The 10,160-nt window shown below is 41.9% G+C and overlaps 1 protein-coding gene across 4 annotated transcripts in view; it reads left to right on the top strand.

Moving 5' to 3' along the window:
* Positions 1-1,391: 1,391 nt before the first annotated feature.
* CBLB (Cbl proto-oncogene B) overlaps positions 1,392-10,160 on the top strand; it is a 127,706-nt gene continuing 118,937 nt past the window's right edge. For 3 of the 4 annotated variants that reach the window (XM_041463970.1, XM_041463968.1, XM_041463967.1), the window contains exons 1-2: positions 1,420-1,550; positions 2,459-2,617. In XM_041463970.1, the coding sequence (XP_041319904.1) occupies positions 2,471-2,617 (147 nt within the window). In that variant the 5' untranslated portion in view covers positions 1,420-1,550; positions 2,459-2,470. Of the gene's footprint in view, positions 1,551-2,458; positions 2,618-10,160 lie in introns of all 4 variants that reach the window. The other variant, XM_041463966.1, reaches the window with a different exon arrangement.

Below are 10,160 nucleotides of genomic sequence, written 5' to 3'. Positions count from 1 at the left end.
ATGAGAAGCTTCCAACCCACTTAAGGCAAGCAACTGCCAATTCATATTTAAAAGCTATAGAGAAACAACCTTTGAAGACATTATTGATAGGATTTTATTGTTTTATGTGTTCAAAAGAATAACATGATACATTTTAAATCAACAGAAGATACCTGCACTAAAAATACCTATAAATTAAAATATTAATAAAAGCAACACTGAAACACTCTGCACGTTTTTCTACTGTTTTTCCTGACTCCTATTTCAATAAAAAAGTCAAATCCAAGAAAAAGTAGGGAAAGAACCAAGAAAAAGAGCAAACCATTAAAAAAAGAAAACCTTTGGAAAAAAAAGACTACACTTTGCAGATATTTTGAAAACCAAAACTTAAAAATACTCCTCTAATACAATTGTCTTTAGAAAAGAAAAACTTTCATGCTACGTATTGCATTTTTATTTCCTTTTATGACAGCTCATTAGAAAATTAACCCTTGCAAAGTATAATTACTCCCTGGACAATCTTCAAAAGGATCTGAAGTCAAGTGTCTTGCACCCTATGCAGGTAAGCCTCGCTCTTTGTGGCATTCAATCAGTGGAATTTTATTTACCATATACCCAGGGGAAGTGCTCATATCAAAATAATGGCATATAAAAGGGCTTTTTAAACCAGAAAGTGCTCACATTTTCCCTCCCCACCTCTTGGAACTCTCTAGCCCATTCCCAGCATGGAAATAGGGAAATCTCAGCACTTGCTTAACGGCAAAGCTCCCTCACTCTCTCAAAAAAAAAAACAAAAAAAAAAAAACCAAAAAAAACCCAATAAAACAAGAAACGAAACCAGACAGAGGGAAAAAAAGTTCTTTTTCTCTGTGGCCACAAAAAACCCCCAGCGAGCTCCCAAAAGCGCGAAGGGGAAGCGCAAAGGCAGCGCGCTCCCACGGGCGGCAGGAGCGGGCAGTTGTTAACACACGCTAAAGGCTCAGCAGGCAGGGGTCCCACGGCCTCACCAGCGGACGGAGGGACACGCTGCCATAGCCCCTGGAGACCTCACAGCCAGGGACAATGTCTGCGTCCCCACGAAGGCAACCCGCAGCCGGCCGCCGCCACCACCCCCAGAGGCCTCCGGCTGTCCCTCAGCCGGTGGGACCAGAGCTCGACCCGGGCCGGGCCGCCCCGCCGCCGCTCCCTTTCCTGCTGGCCGCTGCTTCCAGCCCCCTCCCCGTCCCGAGCCCGCTCCCCGCCGCTGCCCCGCCCCGTGACTAAACACACGCCCATTTGCTAAATGCCGCGTCAATCAAGAAAATCTCTCCTTGCGATTGGCTATCGTGCGGCAGCATTCCCGCCCCCGTGCAGAGGGCGGCGCTGGTGGCGCGGCGCGCAGGCGCACACGCAGTGTTGTCACGGGGGTGGGCATGTTCCGAGGAGAGGAGCGGCCGCCAGCGCGCCGCGGGGAGGGGGCGGGCGCGGCTGAAGGAGCGGGGCCGCCGCCGCCGGGAAGCCAGCCTCACTTCCTAGGAGTGCGGGGGGACCACAGCCTGCCGGGGGCTGCGAGCGGTGCCGCAGACGGACCTGTGCGTGTGCATCTCTCTCTTTCTCTCTCTGTCTCTTTTGCATGTGCCTGTAGGACTCTCCACACACGCGCGCACGTTCCCAGCCACCCACCCGCCGGGCGGGCTGGGCTGGGGTGCGGGAGGGCGATGCGGACGGCAGGGCAGTTGTTCCCCACGCTTCCCCCGGGGCAGCGCTCGCTCGCCCGCCGCCAGCAGCAGCCGCACGGGGCAGAGTCCTGCGGGGCGGCCGGCGCAGAGCGGGACGGGCGCGGGCGGCGGGGCGGGATGCGCTCCGCCTGCCTCCCGCGGCACTGAAGCCGCCGCGGCCGGAGAGAGGAGAGCCTCGTCCGGAGAGACGCTTCGCCTGCGCTCCGCTCCGCCGCGGGGACCGAAGAACCTCGCTGCCGCCGCCTGCTCCCGGCTCTCCCGGCGGCCGCTCTCGCCCTTGGCGCCCGGCCGTGCCGTGCCGGTCCGTGCGTGTGCCGGGAGCCGGGTCTGTGCGTGCCGCTGCCGCCGCCTGCCCTGCGGGTGCCTGCCTGCTGCCCGCGCTGCCTCCCTCTGCTCCCTCCTCCCGCTCCTGCCCCCGCTCCGCCGCGGCCTCTTTTGTTGTGCGGGGCCGGGCATGTGCCCGCGGCCGGCGGGCGCAGGGACGGGCAGGGGCGCGGCGCGGAGCCGGGCGCGGGTGTGTTCCCCCCTCCCGACTGTCGGTGTTGACAATAAATCCGGGATCGCTTCTGCCAATGTAAACCCGGGCCAGGTGGGTTTACGCTGTTTGTCATGAAAAGTTAAGCTTGTTCCTAAACATGCCCTGATCTTGCCCTTTCCTGCCCGTGAAGAAGGAAGTGTTGCCTCGCAGGCTGCGGCGGGTTCTATGACAAGATGTTTTCGGAGCACCTTGTGAGCCTGTGTTTCTCTGTCTTTGCGGCCAGCTTGGCTCCCAGATGGCCAATTCCCTCAACGGCCGGAACCCGCGCAAGGGACGGATCCTGGGCTTCATCGATGCCATTCAGGATGCTGTGGGCCCCCCCAAGCAGGCAGCTGCTGACCGCAGGACTGTGGAGAAGACCTGGAAACTTATGGACAAAGTGGTGGGTGTCTCTGTGCGTCCGTGTGTACACACAGTGAAGAATGGGGCTATGGGGCTGTTTACATAGGTACACAGGGGCAAACAGCTTCTTCCTGCAGCTCTGAGTGCTGTGCTGCATGTGCCTCGGGAAGAAAGGGGACTTATGTTTTAGGTTATTTAAGCATCATTTGTCTTTTTTTTTTTTTCTTTTTTTTCTTTTTTTTTTTTTTTTTTTTTCCAGTGGCCTCTGGCTATGTTTTTTTAATCTTGGTTTGTGGAAGGAAAACAAATGTGTGTGTTTGCCTTAGGCTATTGTTATTTTCAGATCCTTTAAAATGACTCAAAGTTGAAGAGTTGTCCTAACCAAAAGCTGCTTGACTTAGACTTGTAATCACATATTCTGTGTGTTTCATGTTGTGTCACACTGTTAGTCTGCAAACAAGACCTCTGAAGTATTAAACTTCAGTTAAGCTAATTGTCCTGTGAGATATGTTGGTGATGGCAACATAGATGTATTTGTGCTTTTAGGAATGTGCGTGGGGACTGGGGGATGTCACTCTTGTCAGTTTAGTAAACAGATTAGTATGGCATGCCTAACTTTTTAAGTATGTGTTCTGCATTTTAATGGCTTATAAGTACATCTACTATTAATTTTGAAACTAGAAATACACTGTACTGAAACTCATTTTTCAGGAAGTGGGGGGATAGACTGTAGCTTTTTAGCTCTTACACTTCCCCTCACCAGCCTGATACATTTTGTTTAGTATTCTTTGAAATGACAGCTTGTATCATAATAGATTATCCAGGAGAGTGCCTTACCAGTGGTAGGAAGAGTTTGATTGTAACATAGCTGGCTGTTCAGGAGATGCAGGCACTCTGCTTTGCACACTGGGTGATGTTTAAAAGCTTCCTCTTGGAACTGCTGAGCAGTGAGGATTACTACCTGTTGGCATTGGGGCTGTATGGTGATGCAGTTATCACTTTTTCACTCTGTGATTCTTTGTGATTTAGTGCAACTCTTTGCTTTCCTTGTGGCTCTTGTGAAATAAGATGTTCAACATTTCTTAATGTTGATAATTAGTTATACTGACAGGGTGGACACTAATGTAGTATGCCTTTATAAATGTTTAAATATTTTTTGAAGTCCTTGTAGGCTATTTTTGGTGCTCCAAGAATCAAGTATCTGTATTTCCACTGTGTTTGCTGGCAGCAATTACAAACTGAAACCCCAGGTTTAATAAAAATGGTTATTATCACAAAGACACTGTTGAAATTTTCCTGTCAGTGGTCAGGATGTTGTTAACAGTGAGTTCTCTTGTATTAAGGACTGCAAGTACTCGAAAGTAGGTACTCTTCCTCAGTAGGAGGAAGTTTTCAGCTTGGGAACTAGGAATCTGGTTTGTTGTTGAAACCACGTGGGGAATGAAGAACTCTGATTTCCCTGTGTCAGGCCAGATCTATATAGTAAGGTTATACCCTAATTTTTTTGTAAAATCACAGTTACCAGAAAGTCTTTATCCCACTGCTTGGACTTCTGGATTGCTTTCACTCATCTAGTACAGGATGGCTGTATTGGTCACAGCCCATCAGAACAGCTAGGAAGGCCTGTTTGGTAGAAGTCACTGGAAAGGCTGGGCACTGTGCTTCCTTTTTCATTTTGCTGTATAAGTGTCCTCAATTTGGATCTTTAATGTATCCTCTTTAAGCTGCTCTCAGTTAATCAAATTTTATTTCCAAATTGTATTAAAGTATACCAGACAGGATGATGTCATAGTGTGAGAATGCTCTAGCTTGTTGGTTGAGTTTTTAGCATTTGGTACTTGTAGGGAAAGGATGTGTTTGAGCAAATTTAATATGCTGGCAAACCAATTTAAATCTCATAGCCTTGTGTGGCAGTAGGCACAGGAAGGTAATTTTTTCCTCTGTCTAGATCAAACCCAGGGATTAAAATCAGAAATAGAAACCTGCTCAGTCAAGTGTTGTTTTAAATCGAATTTCTGGAGTGTGTCCTATGACTGATTTCTGTGGTGGGTGACTGATCAAATTAATACCTAGTGAAGGCAGAAGTTCTGCCAAGTCAGTTGGGTGCTGTCCATAGTGAGGTTGTGGCTTGGAGGCCTATATTACTTGTTGTAATAACAGTTATTATGCTTGTTTATTCTTTAACTATAGTAGCTGTGATAATCATCTTATTGCTGTAGTAAGGTAGTTGAAGTTTTCCCCCAATCTAATGATGTTAAGAAAATGAATAATGGAAACAAAGCAAAGCTTTCATCTTGATCAAACACTGAAAAAAGAGCAGTCTTAAAAACTAGTGGCAGAGCTCAATAATTTGTGGTTTGCATTTTTTTCTTTTTTAAAATTGCTATCTTCTATCTTTCCTTCATTTCTTTCTGTAATTTTGTACTCTGGCAGATGAGGCTTTCTGTATTAATTACTTGTTTGCAACAATAAGGGATTAACTAAACATTCCCACCCTACAAGAACTGTACAGTGAGGGTGGTTTTGTGGTGTATGCAAAAATTCTGGCTACCTAGACACCATGCAAACTTCTTTGTGTAGAATTGGTTATGTGTCCTGCTTTCAAATTGTTCAGGTTTTGTAATAATGCCAATTTTCCATGGGCTGATACTTCAGGTTGGAATAGGCAGAATATTGCAGTTCTGTGTGGGTGCATTCTCTTTAAACTTTTATTATCAGTGTGAAAATAATCATGGATTTTGAAAAGGAATTCTTTAGCAGGACAGAATGTTTCAATAGTGCTCCTCCTTAGAGCCTTGTTTGTAAAAGTTACCATAAGCAACATTCTTGCAGGGAATAAAAAATAATCTGCATGTAGATAATCAGTGAATGTAAATTGCTATCTGTCCATATATATTTCCTTTTTATACTTCATACATTGGGATCTATACTTTTTGTGGTTTATTGGTATGTCTTATGTAAATTTACAAAATTAACTACATTAATAAAGGGAAAGCAATATTAGCATCAATGTCAAGTTTCTCTACTGCTTTTCTCATGGGTAAGCAGTAGCTTTATCATTAAGAAACAAAAACACTTCAATTTCTGTGTAATGCTGAAGATAATATTTATTTTATGCCTAGCCTTGGTTTTCAATGCTTGCATTGTATAAGAACGTTGACCATATATCTCTGGATTTGCAGGAAGCAAATTACTGTTTTTAAAACACCATCTATGTTTTAGAAAGTTTTTATCCTGTAAATAAATGAAAAATGAATATTGCTAACAAATAACTCCGGTGTTCCTTTAAACTGTGCATAAATTGCATGAGTTTTTGTTTTTCTGAGTTTGTAAACCTGGTGGCTTTTAAAACCTAGACCCTAGCCATGTATTACTATTAGAGAATAATGGTATGTTGAGACCAGCTTTGGGAGAGAATTACTACTATGTAAACTTTGGAGTAGTTAGGTCTGTTTACTGCTTGGACTATTTAGAGTTGTCAGTACTACTTTTTCACACTTCATTCCTCTGGGACTCAAGCTGGTAAAATCATGATACATTCTGAACGGGATTTTTAAAAACAGGTGTATTTCATCAACTTTTAATCACTTTTCATTCCTCCTATGCATTGGGCCTGAAAATAATTAAATTTTCTACTATGAAGATTAACAATATTGACTAAACTATTTGGGTGCACTGTCACGGCCCACCAGTTGCTTGACTCTGACTGTATAAATGCAGATGGCATTGATTTGCTATTTAATAATTATTTAAGAGCAAACTGGAGTGCTTCTCCAAAGCTTATACTATTGACTTAGTGAGTAAAAGCTGTGTTACCTCTGCATCTTAGTATTGTGGTTTTCTTTAAATTAACATCTGTCAGCATCTGAGTATACAGAGCATGGTAGTTGAAACTATGAGTGCATTGGTTATCCTTTGCAAAACTTCATGTAATTGATTCGATGGTCAAAGTTGGTAGGAAATCTTATGTCCTGTGTACGCTGCTTATGGAAAAAGAATACAAAATTAAACAGAGGAACAGAAGCTTCTTTCTTTCTAATTGGAAGGAAGTAAAATTACCCTCCAAAGTCCTTGTATGTCTGTGGCATCAGCATTCTTATTGTTTATTCTTCCACTATGGAAACATATGGTTCAGTTGCAGTGTGGTGGCTGTTGAACAAGCACTTATTGTATTCTCAGGCAAAAAGATTGGTGTTTGGGTCACCTCTGCTTATATTCTGACAAGAGCTTTTTTTCCTATGGAAAATGAAATGCATTGCAGTTAAGGTAACTTCAGGCAGGAAGAAATCCCTGTCGAAGAAGCATAATGTTCAAACTTGGACCATTTTCCTTATTAGGTCCTCCTTATTAAGTTTTTCAGAATTCATTGTTGTTGCATTGGATGTTGTGGACTGCTGGAGAATTATGGTATTTTAACTGCAGAGCTGCCTTTATGCTGTTTGTGGTGTGACAAGGCATTTTCTAATTCTTTGTTTTGTGCGACGTGGCAGAAGAGCTTGTTCACTTGGGCAATTTGTAAGTGTAGTTTTGGAAGTGTGTGAGCACTGATGCTCCAATTGTTCTGACCCATTCACTGCAGCTGAAAACGGTGTTTAGCGGATGTCCTAGTCATTAGATACTTACTCAGTTTTAGCTGAGTTACTTTCCTTGTATTGTCTTTGACTAGCCTTAGGTGTTTAAACAGATTGTGTTAAGGCTGCTATGCTTTGCTTGAACAAGGGTCCTTTTATCAAATGAGTCAGGGGCTTTCAACTTTGCTTTAAAAAGTTAATAGAACATAGTTTTTAGCAAGAAATTAATTGTCTATATACAATTGGCCTCCATTACTCTCATCTCTGATGGTGGTGTGAAAAAATGCCTTATAATAAATATAAGACAAATATCTTCAGAAGTGTTATGAGTAGTGGCCTTTATTTTGGTTAGGGGTGGGTGAGAAGGGGAGAGGGGGTTAATGTTTTTCTGCAAAGAAACTAGAGTTCAGTTGTCTGGAAGTTCCAGAGTTAACTGTTTCAAAATCAGTTTCTGGTAGATTAAGGTAATGCCTCAGTTTTCATAGAGTTGCAGTCTTATTGTTTCTGTGATTCTGGATTAAGTACTTGGATTTTCCCTGTGTGTGAGCTAGTGAAAGGAGCTTAATTTTGTCTCAGTTTGCTTCAATAAGAGATATTTTTTACTAACTTGCTTACTGCCTTTCATTTTTTACCACTGAGTGCTTGCTAAATATATACATGCTTACTTCCAGTCATAACAATACAAAAATCACACAGTGATATGATTCATGTCCGCTCCTAATGTGTTGGTGAGAGTTGTCTTGTAAAGTGCAGTATAGATTTCTTTATTTTAGGGGTGTTGGGATTTTTTTTTGTTTATTTGTTTTGAGTTCTGTTTTCTTTTGAAGAAAGGTCTCGGCAAATCTTTTGCGTCAGCAGGTGTCTTTTCTTATTGCTTACTTTTAATTGTGAACTGCTGTGGTATGTGTCAGGACATCCTGACTGGAAACCATATGGTTTACCAACCATCTCCTTACAGACTTACTTCCTTTGAAGCCTTGTGTGCTCTGTAAAGTGAAGGAAATCTTATACTACTTCAGTGGATCTATGATTTGAACATTAATATTAGTATTTTTTCAATTATAATGCATAAAGCTAATGAAGGTGTTGAAGAATTTTTGTGTGGCTTTCTTAAAAGCTTGTTCTAAAATGGAAGGTTCTGGTAATGTGCTGTATTTATCTCTCCAAATTCAGGAGAAAGGGTAGCCTTTTAAACTATCTTGTATGTAATGACGTGAGACTAATGAAAACTTTCAAGAACTTCTGGAAGAGAAAATACTTCTTCCTTATAACTTGATATTCTTTTTGTATAGCTGAATGGACTGACTGTTCAAAATGCAGCAACCAGCATAAGCAAATTGTCTTTTCTTGCTTCCATATTTTAATGGTATTTCTAATGTATATGAAATCATTTATATTCTGCTTGTTGGCACATCTGATCAAAAAGATAAGCTTCAGAAAGAGAATTAATTCTTTGTTCATGAGATTTAAGTTAGGGTAAGTAAGTAATTCACAATTATTGCAGCCTTCTCTGCTTGTGGTCTGCTCTCACTGCTGACTTTTTTTCTCTGAATAAACATTTTGATTTTTCAGATTTTTTTCCCCCTGTGCTTGTTACTTCAGAGAGTTGTAAGGCTTGATCAGTGACAGATTTGTGTCACCTGTAGTTGGTCTTCTGAAGAATGCTGGTCTAGTTTCAAGTTTTCACTAAACCAGAAATCACGGTGAACACAAAGTTCAGAGGAAAAAAAAATCTGCTTTTCATAAAGATTTTCGCTTCTGTATTTGGGATTCCAGTTCTTCTTACTCTTCTACTAAAAGAAGTTATTGTATGTCTCTGCATGGATGATTTTCAGGTCTAGCTACACATGTAAGATTCTTTGCCTGTGTTTCTGACACCTCCTTAGAGAATTCTGTCTGTCAACCTGACTTCAGTGCTTTTCTGATCTTGCAAGAATGCTATCATAGCCAACCTTTATTCTTTGAAAATCCTGCTTTAGACATCTCCTAACCCACAACTGGGGCCCTGTTGTCCCTTTTTTAATCCTGATGACCTTATCTATATCACATAAAATATAAACAAGTTAGTTTCAAAGCTCTTGGAGTTGTGGATTGCGGTTTCAGACTTCATTACTGGTCAAGAGATGATCAAATATGCTATACTTTTTTTTGTTTCCTTCCAGCACATTCTCAACTTTGAGTTCCTTTAGAAGCCATTAAATTATTTGAGAGCTTGCTGTGGAACTTTGCAATTTATGTCTAGAAATACCATACTGCTGGTGTTCAGTCTCTGAACCATTCTTCAGCATGTTGAACAGCTCATGTATTTATGTTTGCCTGCTTCCTTTTTTTTTTTTTTTTTCCCTACCCTACTGAGATGTAAATTTCTCTGGGATAAGGACTGTTCTACAACACATCAGAAGGCTTCCTGATGTATTACCTGGTCTAAAAATTGAAAGAATAATAGAAATTACTAAAATAACAGTCAGTTAAATGAGGAGAGCTGTTGCAAATGTTTTAAATAGTGTTTTGAATGGTGCTAAACTTTTTTAAAACTTCTAAGTGCTTGACTTTTGTCCACTCTATCTCCACTTTTCTAACTATGACCCCCTGTTACCTCAGTCTAATTGTCTGGTTGTGTTCTTGCGCTGTATGTTTCAGACACAAACCATTACCTGTTTGCTTTGCTGTTTGGGGTGCATGAAGGTCTGTTAGAGGCAGCAGTCTTAAGGCAGTGAATTTCTTAATGGTGTAGATGTAGAAATTACAGGAGAGGTCAGCAATAGTGATAGGGCTCTGAGTTTAGAGAGGTAAGCATTACAGGATACAGGTTTGTTCCCCTCTCACCCAGAAAAGCTCAAGGATGCATCTTTTTTCAAGTTGATAAATTAGTAGGAATAGGAATCTACTTTCAGCAGTATTAAGATGTTTTTATAACCTCATTAGTTACCTCAAAAGAATGTCAAAGTCACTAATATATAATGTGGCAATCTCCAAATGATGCCTATAAAACTTTTATACCACATGGTCTTA

The sequence above is a fragment of the Pyrgilauda ruficollis genome, unplaced genomic scaffold (assembly GCF_017590135.1).
Source record: "Pyrgilauda ruficollis isolate IOZ18807 unplaced genomic scaffold, ASM1759013v1 scaffold17, whole genome shotgun sequence".
Classification (NCBI taxonomy): Eukaryota; Metazoa; Chordata; class Aves; order Passeriformes; family Passeridae; genus Pyrgilauda; species Pyrgilauda ruficollis.
Note: the sequence above shows the minus strand (reverse complement) of the source record. Positions and strands in the feature narration are given on the sequence as shown.